The following is a 15,974-nucleotide window of genomic DNA, read 5'->3' as shown; positions in this document are numbered from 1 at the left end:
TGAATTAAAACTTGGTACAAAAGAACCATTATCAATTGTTATTGTTTTTACGAAATTAATTAATGAAAGAAATATAGAAAAATTAAAAATTTTGCTTGATGATTAAGTATTTACTGTATTTAATCCAGCATGCAGAGTGGCAACCTGTTTCCTCACATAGTTATTAATTTATTTTTATCTTTAAATATCATTTAAATACATACTATCATTTATGATTTTGGTGTATGATAATTTGGAATAGTCATATTCAGTGCAAAAGTGTTTTATAGCAGATATCTCTATTATCATGAATTGGTTCACATTAGAGAAAGTCTATGTACATTCACGTACACAGGTTTGGTATATAATTAGTTTTATCCATAGCTACATATGCATTTTTTTATGTAGTATACGTAAATAAATAATATGATGTTAAAATTATAGCAACTAGCGAGAATTTTAAGATTTACAATTTAGACATAATTATAATCTTTATTTCAACAAATAGTAATTGTAATAATAAATAAATTTTTTATAAAAAAAGAAAAATAAATAAATAACTTAATAAAAGCAGAACATGATAACAAAAGTGTCTATTCATAAGATTCTGTGTTAACATTGTTACTAACTTTAATATGCATTCCTTTTTTTAAAAATAAATAAATAAATAAATAAAACAAAATAAAATAAAATTGACAAAAAATTTATTTAGTAAAATCTTCAGTTGCATCTTGTTTCCTTGGATTGATTGGATTTACTTATGAATTGATCAAAACAATTGTTAAAAGCAATATAGAAAACATTTAATTGTACCTTTAAATTTCATTTATATCAAACTCATATTCTTTTGTAATATATTCTAAAGAAGAAGAATCAAGTAATTAATAAATTCCTTTACATACTGACTTTAATACCTTTATCGTTGATTGATTCTTTAATAAGTTTATTATCTAAGATGATAATAATTATTAAATGTTAAAATGTTGTAAATATTGACCAAGAATTAAAAATTTCACAAACATCAGAATCGGGATTCCAACATCTTTTCATTAAATTAGCAAAATCTTCAGGAGTGTCATCAGTAATATTAGGTCATTTTCCATCAATAATTTTATGTCCCACATTAGCAATACAGTTATTAATTCCCACATAATCATGCCCAGCCCATACAATAAATATCAGATGATTTAGAAAATTTGACGTCTTTCAATAATCACAAAATGATAATCATACAGTAATTCAGCATGAATTTGCCGATCAAATCATAAGAATTACGTACCGCGCAATTCAAAACAAGTTAATCTAAACGTCACCGTTACACAGGTAAAATCATAGCTTAGTAATACAAAATTTTATATATTAAGCCACAAAAAATCAAAAAAAAATTTCTTGTAGAGAATTTTCTGCACTTTAAGCACTTTAACAATGTTTAATAACTCTGAAATTAAAGTTACTAATAATTCAAATGAATGGATCAATTGGATTGAAGAGGCCGTTACAAAAAATTATTTTAAATATTATGATTATAAACATTTCAATAATATCCAAGAAATTGGTTTCGGAAGTTGTGGAAAAGTATATCGCGCAAATTGGAAAAATTTTCGTAATTATTTAGCATTGAAATCTTTTTATAATTACAACAACATCACAATTAAAGAAATTGTTAATGAAGTAATTATAATATATAAATATTTTATCTTTAATTATATATATATATATATATATATATATTACGTTCATGACTTAAAATTTTATTTATTTTAGATTAAACTTCAACGTGAAATAGATTTTCATGAGAATATTATTCGATTTTATGGTGTTACAACAGGTATTAGAAATATTTCAAAGTATTATTTTAATAAGAATGAAAAAATCTAAAATAATATCTTTCTCTCAAAAGAAAATCAAAATGATAATTCAAAAAAATATTTACTGGTGATGGAATATGCCAATAATGGTACCCTTCGAAATTATTTAAGTGAAAATTTTGTAAATCTTACTTGGAATGATAAATTAAGTCTGGCATTTCAGTTAGCTCATGTTGTAACGTGCCTACATGACGAAGAGATTGTACATCGTGATTTAGTAGGTTATTCAATTTGCTTAATTGTATTTATTTATGAAATTATATACAACCATTTATTTTATTTATTATTTTATAATAGCATTCCAATAATATTTTAGTTCACCAAAATACTATCAAATTGGCAGATTTTGGATTATCCAAGAGAATAGAAGAATCATCCAATGTTCAATCAAAATTATTTGGAATGATTGCTTACATTGATCCACAAATATTTAATAGAAAAAGGGCAGCAACAACCAAAAACAAATATATTCATTAAATAAAAAGAGTGATATTTATAGTATTGGTATAATCTTATGGGAAATATCTAGTGGACAGCCACCTTTTAGTAACGAACCATATGATGTTGCTTTGGCTATGGAAATATTGCAGGGTCTGAGAGAGAAACCTATTTCTAATACACCTGAAGACTATATAAAAATATATTCTGGTAAAGAGAATTAAATTTAGTTATGATTTATAATTATAATATTGATTAATTAAAAGTTTAAATATTTTTTATTTTAGATTGCTGGAATAGTGAACCAGATAATCGTCCAACTTCCAACCAGGTTGTTGAGAAATTAAATGAAATTATTCTAAAAGAAAATATTAAAGTATCAAACGAACAGCTGAATATTGCAGAAAATATTAAAGTATCTAACGAACAGCGGATTATTGCAGAAAATATTATTAATAATGCATGGAGAAATATCCCAAGTTATTAAAAATTTTATTATGAATACAGAAACTTCAATACCATCAGAGAATAACTTTGATACAATGGTTAATGAAATAATTCTCCTTCTTGAAACTGTAGGAAGAGAAAGAAAAAAAATTGAAATTATCAATTACCTTTATAATCATAACATAACTTTACAAGAAATTTATAATTGGTTATTAGATAATTAAATAATTCAAATTCTGTCGTTTTACTTGGAATATTTAATCATTTCGGAATTGAAATTAATGTTGATAAACAAAAAGCATTTGAATTATATCAAAATGCGGCAAACTCTGGAAATGTATTTGGAATAACTAGTTTAGGATATTGTTATGATGAAGGAATTGGAATCAGTGTTGACCAGCAAAAGGCATTTGAATTATATCAAAAGGCTGCAAATTTAGGAAATTCACGTGGAATAAACAACTTAGGAGTGTGTTATCAAAATGGTATTGGAACTAAAATTGATAAAGGCATTTGAACTATACAAAAAAGCTGCAAATTTAGAATGTGCAATTGGAATGATCAATTTAGGAAAGTGTTATGAATTTGGTATTGTTACTAGTATTGATAAACAAAAGGCATTTGAGCTATATCAAAAAGCTGCAAATTTAGGAGATGCATATGGAACATGTTGTTTGGGAATTTGTTATGAAAGTGGTATTGGAACTAGTATTAACAAACAAAAGGCATTTGAGCTAATTCAAAAAGCAGCAAATTTGGGAAATGCAATTGGAGTAAACAGCTTAGATGAAAATGGTATTGGAACTGAAATTGATGAACAAAAGGCATTTGAACTTTTTCAAGAAGCAGACAAATTTAGGAGATGATTCAGCTCAATATAATCTTGCTTCAATATATGAATATGGAAAAGGAGTCAAAAAGGATATAAATCAAGCCAATTATTGGTATGAAAAATCTGCTAAACAAAGAAATCGGGATAGAAAATGTCTGTATATATGTTAGGAAAAAAAAAGATACTTTATTAATATATAATCAAAAAATATATTTTTCTTTGCAAAAAAAATTTAAAAATATATTACATACCGTTTTACCGGTACAAGAAGCACCGCTATATTAAATAAAATAATTCATATAAGTAAAACAAAAATTTTTATAAAATTTTTCTTATTTAAATTATTATATGGCTGTGAATGCGTAGATCAACTGAAATCATTCCACATGTGAAAATTCTCAAATCGATTAAACTGGTACGACAATGTTCCGGTTTTTACCGGTTATTAACCGCAGTTGCAGAGGTGTAACAGTTAATCTTTCACATGGATTTTTTTTTGTATAAGGGCTATCTAAAAAAAAAAAAAATCCGCAAAATATTTTTTTTGTATTACAGTAACGTTAAGCAATTCGATTTCTATTTGTACACAAACACGGTATTTCAAAAAAGTAAATTTTCTATGCTGATCATTTAATGTTGAATTTAACGAAAACAGGAAAAAAAAAATAAATCAAAATTGACATTCAAAATCAACTTTGACGCTTTAAGTAAACTTGCAGAAAATACACACTACAATTATTTTAAAATTATATTTATTAAAAAAAATTTTTTTTTTTTTTAATAAAGTCACGTGATACATGTATGAACACCCCGTGTAAAATTAAGAAATTTCTTTGATTTAACAGTTAATAATATCATAAAATTCAAATGGTGGAATTATTAAATAGTTCTCCAATGTTATCTATTAATAAATGGGCAATATTTTTTAAGTATACCACAATATGGCTTTATTACTATGCTTTAACCCCTGTTAATTCTTTACGTTACAGAAATTTTTTGCGGTGCAATAGCTTTATTATGTTTAGGATACACTTACTATGGGCATTAAATACCAACGTCAGTAATACTTCCAAGATGGCAAAAAATTCATGGGGTGCCGCTTCTAAGGAATTTAAAGAATTTTATAGAGAATACACTAAGAATGTTTTCAACTAATGTGTCATAATTTATTTGAAAATTTCATTTTAAGCACGACATAAAAAAACAAAGTTAAAGAAGAATAAAAATATATTATGAGATATTAACATGAAAATGATAAATGACGTTTTTCGTATCATATTTTAATTTTTAATAGAGTCTATAATATCGAAATATAATTTTAAAGAATAAAATACATTTTTAAAATGATAATTCCTATAAACATTTTTTTTTAAATTATTTTGGTCAACGGCATCAGTTTTTGCATTTCTAATTAAACCAAGTTCGTTTTCAAGCGAATGTTCTTACAAGCGCCACATGTTACACAAGAATTCGAACCTTATTATTTATTTATTTATTTTTAGTGTACCTCAATGAAAAATCTGAATTCTATTCTAATCTGTTACACGCATAAAACGCATAAAGGGTACATCCAAATTCGAATAAGCTTTTAAAAAAGGCAATAAATAATAAGATATTGATTGATAAACAAATAATTGAGAATGGTTCGAAGATTCGATTATCGACTTATGTACATGATTGTATATTATTTTAAAATAGAGTATTAATCCATAAAGTTGAATATTTTAATATAATTTACGAGATTTTATTAAAATTTTTATTATTTGACCAAGAATTTCATACAAGAAAATTCTTATAAGAATTACCGAAATCGGCTGATCATTCGCAATATGTGTACAATGATTATTGTTTTTCTAAATGTGGATACAGTTATAATTAGAATAACGGGAGATAACTCTTTTGATTGTTATTATTATATGATATAATAATATGAAGGCGTAATTATATTCTTCTTCTTTTTATTCTTTATCTACCTAAAAAAAGTTACATTTCATTGACATGAGTTTAAAGGCGTTTTTTTTAACGGCTAACGAATTTTAATTTTTCATCATTTTTTAACATATAAATATGGTACAATTCTGTTCGTATTTCATCACTTTCAAATTTATCCCCTTTTCAAACAGTCTTTATAAAGATGAATATTTTACTTTTTATCTTCTTGTTTTTTACAACATTCTCATCATCAACTTATATAAGACGTCAAGCACTCAGTCCGTGTGTTGGAACTTTTCCAAATGAAATTACCACATATACTTTCACGCCGAATCCAATCATCATAGGCCAAACGGCTACTATTCATATTACTGGTAAAGCAACTGTACCTATTGAAAATGGAGCGTTGTTTAATATAACATTATTTCATGAAAATCAAGTATTTCATCAACACAGCTTCGAGTTTTGCCAAATGTTTGTTATACCAAATGGTTCCACCTGTCCAATAAATGGTGATTATGATTTTACCATAAATTTCCCGGCAGAATCATCAACAGATGATCCCGTAAATACTACAGTCGAATCTGATATAAGAACGCAAAGTTAGTATTTAATTTTATTATGTATTTTTTTTTTTATAATGTTTTATTATAAAGTTTTTTAATTATTAATTTTTCTTTTTTATACAGTCATAAATCCTGATGGTAACATTCTATCATGTATTGAAGGAAAAATCACGTTTCATTATCCCTGACATTGTTAGTATATAAGATAATATTTTTAGGATGATATTGTTAGTATATAAGATGATATTGTTAGTGTATAAAATTATTTTTGTATCGTTTACATACTAAAATTTATTATATCGACATTTTTTATAATTGTATTTGTACTTTTTTATTAAAAAAAAAAAAGATTATATTTTAATATATATTAATATTATAATCCAAGTTACTACTTTCGCGTATTGAAACAATATTTTCTTTGGATAAGGACATGTATGTGATTATATTGTATTAGCATTTTTTAAAAAAAAATCATGCAAATTATGCAAATTTGTTGTGTTTCATTAAGATTAATGTTATTTCGACGTTAAACCGTAAATTACCAGTAAAAATATGTCGAAATTTTGCTTCATTATAATATATACTATAAACTATATGGTAATCTTCTGCTAAAGTTGCATTGACCATATGATAAGGACTGACGTTTCCTAATAATAAAATAATGTCATATGTTAAATCTATCTCATTTATTATAAAATTACAATTGATCGTTAGCATTTGAATGCATCTTTTAAAAATAATCTTTTTTGAGAAAATAAATAATTTTTCGCTCTATAAACTGAAATATATATTTTTAAATTTCAATACTAGTAAGGTACTACTTTTTTTTGTAACTTATAATATATTTGCATGGTTTCATGTTCAAAAACTTTCTAATAATAAATTGTTATCTTTATTCTTTCGAATTGATATTAGTTATTTTATTCAATCTGATATGTTTAAGATTTCCTGTTTTTAGAATTTATCATATTATTTATAATTCTTATTACTAATACTCTTGCATCTCCAATATCTTAAAGCAGTGAAAACTTCTTTGGTCAATTAAAAGTTCTCTTGCCTCTTTTTAGGAAGTTTTTCAATTCAAAGATTAAAAGATTATTGAGGCCTTTCCAGGTATTAATCGAGAATGAAGAGTATAATATAACCTTTTCTTTATATTGATTGTTACATATACTTGTAAATTTGAAGTATATGTTGTTAAAAAGCTGGTTTATATGATTATTTCATTGCCAAGTTCCTAATAGACTATTAAAGTTTGACATGTAGGTTTAATTATTTTAATATACTATAATCTTCACTTGGCATTGCTTTTTAATCTGTATAGATCTATATAGTATAAAGAGATGTTATATGCTTATTATTAAATTATATCTATGAGGCATTTTACTATATATAGTTTTGATGTTGAATACAATCTGTATTAATTTAATATGTATCAAGTCATATTATTCATCTTTTTTACTTAAAATATATTAATTAATAAATTTTATATTTATTATGATGATGTTAAATGTAAGGATTGTAAGGCCCTTCAATTTGATTGTTTGTTTAACGTCCAGAATTTATAAAGAGTTTGAGAGAGACAAATATAATATAACTTTTGGAAAAATTCGGGAAATCCCGGAAATTCTGGAAAATCGTGGAGACATATTTATTATTATATGTTTAATAGGATCCAGATTTTTGAAAAATAGAGAAGTGAGGGGTATGTTAAACAAATAATTAAATTGGAGCGGCCTAATTATAATTATCAATAATAAGAATTTTATGAGAAGCTTGTGTTTGGCATATCTTTTTACTTGATATATATATAGTCCCTGGCAAGGTTTCTTCATTTTGCTCACATTGGCAAACCGAGATTATAGTTTTTCTTTGCATAATGCTTTATTAATATTCTCTTTGCATAATTCTTTATTAATATTCTATGGCTTATCTTACTATACTAGTTTATATTAAAATGAATATATTATATTTATTCAAAAATCCAAAAGAAAGAATAATTTATATATATATTATTTGTTTGTATCTAATATTTAATGTTAAAATTAAAAAATTTATATGATTAATTTTATTATTATAAAACATATTATACCATTGTTCATGTGTATTTTTCTTTAATATGTTAAATGTGCCTGGTCATTTTTACTTGGAATTAATTGATATAAACTATATACTTTATTATAGTTTCTTGATTTATAAATGTTCATATAAAAAATAAAAAAAAATATATTTCAATAATTTTTTTGATTTTTAATTAATTCAAAGCTAAGTTATATACATATTATATATTAGTTTGATATATGTATATATATATAATATATATATTGGGCAGAAAAAGAAAATTTGTTTTTAAATTATTATTATTATTATTTTTTAAAAAAGTAAAATAAGAATAATTTTTTAAAAAAAATTTAAAATTCTTGAAATTTAAAAAATAGTTTTAGTAAAAAAAAAAAATCAAGAGTTTATAAAATTAAAATTAGATTATTGATATCCTTATATATATTAATTTCATCCAATTATTTACTCCAATTTTGTATATTAAATCAAAGCATTTTTCTTCAAATTTTGTATTTTGTATATAATACCATTTTTGGAATAAAATAATTTTCATTATATTATTACAAAAAAAAAGAAAATTCCAATTATGAACTTTTATTTTATAATTAATTAAGAAATAATAACCATTTTATAAATAAATTATATGACAATAATAGCAATGTATATAATCATTTATCTGCAAAATAATAATTGATGAAGTTAATATGAGAATGGGTAGATAATTATTACAGAATTTATAAAAAGAAAATCAGAAATAAACAAATATGTAATGTATATACTGCTAATTTTAGTATACTGGAGTCAATTTTTACTTTTATTACAGTAGCTAAGTGGAACTTGTATATGTCAAATTCATGGAGTAGATGAATGAATCACTTCATTGACATAAAGTTAGTATGTGCAATAATATCTTTAATATTTTTATACCTTAATCTAAAATAATAACTCCATAAAAGTTAATCGTTCATTGCTTACCATTTGCAGCAATAAAATTCTTTCCCTCTTTTCTTTTCCCTTTTTTTTATTTTAAAATATTTTTTAAAAATCTGCTAAAACAATAAAAAACGCTAAACAACAATAAAATGAAGTATGAAATATTGTTATACAAGTCAAGTGAGTGCTTTTTTTCTCATAATACACGTTTTTACAAATTAAATTACTATTCTATATTTATTTTATGTGGAATTACAAAGTTGGTATTTCACTTTACAGTGTAGTTTTGGCAAGATTATGCTGTACATCTTATATTTCTCATCAACATGACTACTGATGCACTAGAACAATGTGTTAAGACCGCATTTTTGATTAACTTGGACGGAGCCTGTCCAAATTAAGCAAAAATGCGGACAAAAAATACCATTTAAAATACTATAAATATAATGATTTTAATCAAATAAAAGAGATAGGTGATGGATTAGTTGATAAATGTATAAAGTAAATTGGAAACAAAGTGGCAAATGTTTAGTGGAGTCGAGGATAAATTCGTTGAAGGATATCAACCGTAGTATAGATAAAATTGACTTTTTTGATATGAAAGCCTTGTAGGCACCTAATTTACCTTTTAAGTCCAGTATGTACAAGAAATCCGGAATCCCTAGAAAAAAACTAAGAAATGAAACGTTAGAAACGTTTCTTTAAAGTTATCCAACGGGTCCTATACTATGTGTCGAATGCAGACAATTCAATGACAACAATGGATTATGTGTTAACCACTCCATTAAAATTCGTGTCACTTTACACAAATTCAAATCAATTTTGTTTGATATTTACATAAACACGCTACTGGTTTAACTTTCTTATCTACGACAAAGAATCAACGATTCTTTATTATTCAATATTTCAAATAGTAACACATTTCCAAACGCTTTACCAATTACCCATCCATGTTATTTGTTTATAGTACACAATTTTATACCTGCTGAATTAACCACTTTATTCTACAACTACATTGGAAATCGCCATATCCGCGATTTCGCTTTCCATTACTCCATTCATAAAAGAACTTAATTCAGCCACATGGACCCAACGCTCCACCGTCTTCAAACAATAGGAAATCGCTCAAGGAATAATGAAAAATAAGAAAAAACGTTATCACTATTATTTCAAAAGAGATCGTAAAAACACTACACATACAACCTCGGTCTAACAGAGTCAATTATACTCCTTTTGCTTTGCAACCTTATGATAGGATAGACGGACGTGTAGATTGTAACGCCCATATTCGATGGACGTCGAGTAATTTTTTGCATTCTGGTACTTGGGAAACCTATAGGGATATTTTGTTATTTGATATATATATATATATATCTATATAGTTTTTTATGATTTTTCTTTATTTACCTCCAATTCATATAGACATTAATTATTATATTTTATTTCTCTCTTTCGGTATATTATTAATTAACGATATGAGAGCAGTATTATATCACATCATCATTTTTTTCAGGCGAATATATGATATAATATCTATGTGCAAATTGCACAAAGTTATAAAGGCAGAGTTTACTACATAGATATGTTTCTTTAAAATTAACTTGAATTAAGGATAATATAAGAAAAATGTGCGCAGTTAAATAAATCAATAAAATATTTTTAAGCTGCTTGTAAATTACATGGTTTAAAACTTATTTATTTAAACAACATTAGTTATAAATACAGATAATTGGAAAAAGTACAAAAGATAGTGTTTAAAAAATAAATAAATGAAATTTTTGTACAGAATTTTTCACAACGGGTTTCCGTTTACTAGTATAGTATACTTATTGTGAATTTTAAAATTAACCTTCATACTGGGCTTTTGGTTCTGCGTTCGCGTCACGTTGCTTCCAGGCTTCTGGTTCTGCGTCTTGCGTCAATGGTGAATTAAAATATTATTAAATCGTTTGACTAATTTGATAAAAAAAGAAAAAAATTTTTAATAATTTATTTACTCGCTAAAACCATAGTAATGCCGAAAATCAACAGTAAGTGTTTTAATTGCATGATTAAGATAATATATTTTTTTTTTTGTGATATGTATAACTTTTAATTTGTTGTTTGTTTAATTTGATTTGAAGAAACTTCCATTTTCTCAAGGTGTTTATATAAGAAAATTTTTCTGTAATAACAAATATTTCAAATTATTTCATGATTACATTTTTCATGTTTGTAAAGAAGACGTACAGTACAAGAGTATTTTTACCACGATTTTTACATTGCGCCCATTGCGCCACAATTTGAACGAACGGTCGGTGTCACTTTGAATTAATAATGTGGAAATAGATGATTTCTTATTTTAAAAAAACAATCGTGTATAATTGTAAATATGCCACATTTTTACACAATGAATCATGTTTTAGCTGGTTTTGAATAATTGGCATCATACTATTATATTTAGAACATTTGTTTTCATTTCACAGCCACATTAAGTGGAAATGGCTTAATCACATTATTATGTGATTTGCCAAACATACAGTATATCGATCCTAGGATTCTTCCCATTCAAAAAAACTCGGGCATGTGATTTTTGAGCATGTGATTTTGTTACGTACGGCGCAGTTTGTGGCAACTGATCTATTATTATACTCATGAATAAAATAAAATAAAATAGATTATATAAAATATTATTTAAAGTTTTACAATTTAATAATTTAAAATGAATAAAATAAAATAAAATAGATTATATAAAATATTATTTAAAGTTTTACAATTTAATAATTTAAAAAGAAAAATCATTATAATAAATTATTGATCATCTTGAAATGTCTTTAATTTAACTTGTGCATCTAGATCACCTTGTTCAGCAGATTTTTCATACCAATAAATTGCTTTTCCTATATCTTTTGTAATTCCATCTCCTTCTTCAAACATTAAAGCAAGATTATATTTTGTTGTATTACTTCCTAAATTTGCAGCATTTTGATATAATTCAAATGATTTTTGTTTATCAATTGTAGTTCCAATACCTTTATAATAACAATATCCTAACATTGTTATTCCATCTGGATAACCTCCTTCAGCTGATTTCTTATATAATTCAAAAGCTTTATTATAATCTTTTTCAACAAAAATTCCATCTTCATAAAATCTACTAAGACTATATATTGCTATTATATTACCATTATTTGCAGCTTTTTCATACCAACAAAAAGCTTTTTGATAATCTTTTTCAACACTTATTCCTTTTTTATAAAAATAACCAACTCCTAATTGACCACTTGAAAAATTTTCATTAGCCACTTTTTCATAATAATCAAAAGATAATTTTTCATTTTTAACCGTTCCATATCCATGAAAATAACAATGACCAGTAAAATATTGTGATAATAATTGATTTTTTTCTGATGCATTAATAAATAAATTAAATGCTTTCTCATTATTTTCACTTGTTACAATTCCATAATGATTAAAATATCCAAGTAAAAAAATAGAATTTAAACTATTTTTGATTAATAACCAATTATAAATATCTTGTGAATTTATATTATGATTATTAAAATATTCTATAACTTTCTGTTTCACTGAATTTCTTTCAAATCCTTTATTCATTAATCTAAAAATAAAATCATTTATTTCATCAACTATAATATTATAATCTTCAATTGCTTGTTTACTTAATATTACCATAGGATCAACTTCTTTTATATTAATTCTATCAAAATCTTGAATAAGTTGAGATAAATCTCCCTGTGATTCTGAATTATTATTACTTAAACAAGCTTCATTAATTTCTTTATTTGATATTTGATGATGATTTATATCTATTTTTGTAATGATGCCGTTTAGCCAATCAACTACTTATAATAGTTATATTATTTATATATACTAATTTTCTTTTATACTAAAATTTATTTTGTGTATGTTAAAATATCTTTTGTTTTTAAATCAAAATATTTTTCAAATATTTGAAATTTAAAAGGGTAAAAATTTAATTCTTGCATTTTTTAAAAATAAATTATAAGAAAAAACTCCGATGATAAATAAGTAAAAACGTAAATTTAAGGCTAACATTTATACAAAATGATATTTGATAAACTTAATTTTAGCTTTTTTAACATTTTTCCCATAAAAAAAAAAGAATAAATAAATACATTAATAAAATAAATAAAAGTTATTAACCTTAACAATTATAAAAATGGAATAATTGCTTGAATTTTAATTGAATAATTAATTGTAACATTCGTATTTAATCACTCAAAAGTTCTTCTTTTATAGAATTTAGTTCTCTATAGATAATATTAGAAATCCTATAATATTTTCTAATTTATCATTAATATAGTTGATTTTTAAAGGGAGATAAATCAAGTTTAAGAAAATTAGTGTGCAAACTAAAACAATTACTGTATAACAGATAAAGAAATAATATTATTCTTAAGATCATCATGGCAGAACGATTAAAATAAAAAAAAGAATGTATATAATCCGCATTATAAATTATATAACATGAATAAATCGTTTTTTTCTGTCTTTAAGTTTTTACCTTCAATTAAAAAGGAAAAAAAGGTAACTTCCAAGGAATGTATTGTATTACTTATAGGAATCTCGAGATAACTTAAAGAATCTTCATATTCATGTCTATTTACTATTCAGCTAGTGAATGAAAAGAATCGTTGATAAATAATGTGTTTATTCAGGTGAAAAAATTATTGAAATTCTTTGAAGAATGGCAACTAAATTTTGTAATAAGAAGTTAAAATTATTCTATGATCTTACTATTATTAGAAACTTTTGTAGGGATCTTTTATTATTGTAGAAACAACTATTTTTAATTTTGTTTATATATTTAATTAATTTCTTCAAGAATAATAATAAATTAATTAGGAATAGAAAAATCATTCGGAATTATATGTAGATCATTATATTTGGTTTATTAAGGTCAGGGTTTTTTCAAGGTGTTTTTATAAAGCAATATGGACTGATGGGTTTATTACGGGTAATGAACGGCTCTTTCAAAATTAAACTTGCGGCATGTTCTATTAAATCCATTCATGATTATTTGTTGCTGACTTAGCCAAGTCTTTTAAAAAACTTGTTGTCACCTGATCACCACGTTGAGGTGCAGCAACATTGATCAGGGGGGAAGGGGAAAACGAAAGGAAAGGGGAGAAGGGAAAGGAGAATATGAAAGGAAAAGGGAAGAACGAAGGGAAAGGGAGTACGAAAGGGAAAGGGGAGTACGAAAGGGAAAGGGAATACGAAAGGGAAAGGGGAGAACGAAAGGGAAAGGGGAGAACGAAAGGGAAAGGGGAGAACGAAAGGAAAGGGGAATACGAAAGGGAAGGGGAAATACGAAAGGGAAGGGGGAATACGAAAGGGAAGGGGGAATACGAAAGGGAAAGGGAATACGAAAGGGAAAGGGGAGAACGAAAGGGAAAGGGGAGAACGAAAGGAAAGGGGAATACGAAAGGGAAAGGGGAATACGAAAGGGAAGGGGAAATACGAAAGGGAAGGGGGAATACGAAAGGGAAGGGGAAATACGAAAGGGAAAGGGGAATACGAAAGGGAAAGGGGAAGAAGGGGAATACGAAAGGGAAAGGGGAAGAAGGGGAATACGAAAGGGAAAGGGGAATACGAAAGGGAAAGGGGAATACGAAAGGGAAAGGGGAATACGAAAGGGAAAGGGGAATACGAAAGGGAAAGGGGAATACGAAAGGGAAAGGGGAATACGAAAGGGAAAGGGGAATACGAAAGGGAAAGGGGAATACGAAAGGGAAAGGGGAATACGAAAGGGAAAGGGAATACGAAAGGGAAAGGGGAATACGAAAGGGAAAAGAGAATATGAAAGGGAAAGGGGAATACGAAAGGGAAAGGGGAGTACGAAAGAGAAAGGGAATACGAAAGGGAAAGGGCGAAAAGGAAAGGGAGTACGAAAGGGAAAGGGAGTACGAAGGGAAGGAGGGAATACGAAAAATACACACACTACCCACACACAACACAAACCCACACTCCCAACCCACATACCTAAAGGAAAACGTAAAGAAAGAAGCCTAGGAGACCTAATAAAGAGAAGACCTGGACGAAAAAAATAGACCTAAAAAAAAGGAAGATAAAGAAGACGAAAAAAATAGACCTAAAAAAAAGGAAGATAAAGAAGACGAAAAAAAAATAAGAGATATTTATATTTTTTTTAAATTATATACTCAATTACTCAATACGTGTTGTGACTCACTTGTTATTCATATGACTGATATGAGTAAACTTATAATCTATATTGTACACGATAATCGTTATTTTAATCAAAATCACTCCACCCCTTATAGTTGTATAGGGGTTCTCTGATAATGACGCACACATTAGGTGGACGTCGAGTAATTTTTTACATTCAGGTTCTTGGGAATTTCATAGAGATCGAATTTGGTTCGATAAAATAGATTTATTTGAAAATTTTTATTATAATGTTATAAAATATAATTTAGATACTAGATAGTATTTTTATGTTTTTCTTAGTTTTTTTATTTCTTTCCATGTTGGTGGGGGAGTTCTGGGGTTCATCTTGGATGAGTTCCGTTTCTCTCCTCTTCAAGGTCAGGAGTCATCGTCTGTCTGGTTTACCAGCCTGCGGTTTGGTTCGTAGTGTTAGAATTATTTTCGCGGCAGTATTATTTGTATATTTATTGTTGTTCTGATAATTTGTACTACGACTTAGCATCTTCTGAAACATAAAAATAAAAATAAAAAAATAATCTATATTGTACATCGTCACGTCATTTTAGTATCTTTGTTTAGAAGTAAATATACACTTCGGACTTATACCCAGTTAAGCCGCCAAGTTTCAATTATACCTTGTAAAATTATCTAAACTTATTTTGGAATGATTTTATCTCAAATTATTTTTCCTCGTTTTTTTATGATAAACATTTTACCGGTGAAAAA

At 26.0% G+C, this 15,974-nt stretch overlaps 3 protein-coding genes across 3 annotated transcripts; 2 read left to right on the top strand and 1 right to left on the bottom strand.

The window, feature by feature from the left end:
- Positions 1–1,404: 1,404 nt before the first annotated feature.
- Positions 1,405–3,598, top strand: OCT59_024484 (uncharacterized protein; the record flags this gene model as incomplete). Its single annotated transcript, XM_066135468.1, has 8 exons — positions 1,405–1,650; positions 1,744–1,807; positions 1,880–2,064; positions 2,145–2,228; positions 2,285–2,495; positions 2,573–2,764; positions 3,032–3,217; positions 3,303–3,598. The coding sequence occupies 8 exons, from the start codon at positions 1,405–1,407 to the stop codon at positions 3,596–3,598; spliced, it is 1,464 nt and encodes a 487-aa protein (XP_065991485.1).
- Positions 3,599–5,659: 2,061 nt separating this feature from the next.
- On the top strand, positions 5,660–6,394 carry OCT59_024483 (uncharacterized protein). The gene is made up of 2 exons (XM_025325448.2): positions 5,660–6,098; positions 6,186–6,394. The coding sequence occupies exons 1-2, from the start codon at positions 5,699–5,701 to the stop codon at positions 6,248–6,250; spliced, it is 465 nt and encodes a 154-aa protein (XP_025181154.1). The 5' UTR covers positions 5,660–5,698; the 3' UTR covers positions 6,251–6,394.
- Positions 6,395–11,846: 5,452 nt separating this feature from the next.
- On the bottom strand, positions 11,847–13,159 carry OCT59_024482 (uncharacterized protein; the record flags this gene model as incomplete). Its single annotated transcript, XM_066135467.1, has 2 exons — positions 11,847–12,898; positions 13,111–13,159. 2 exons carry the CDS (start codon positions 13,157–13,159, stop codon positions 11,847–11,849), a joined length of 1,101 nt encoding a protein of 366 aa, XP_065991484.1.
- Between the last annotated feature and the right edge of the window lie 2,815 nt (positions 13,160–15,974).

This window comes from Rhizophagus irregularis, chromosome 4, assembly GCF_026210795.1.
Source record: "Rhizophagus irregularis chromosome 4, complete sequence".
NCBI classification, from domain to species: Eukaryota; Fungi; Glomeromycota; class Glomeromycetes; order Glomerales; family Glomeraceae; genus Rhizophagus; species Rhizophagus irregularis.
Note: the sequence above shows the minus strand (reverse complement) of the source record. Positions and strands in the feature narration are given on the sequence as shown.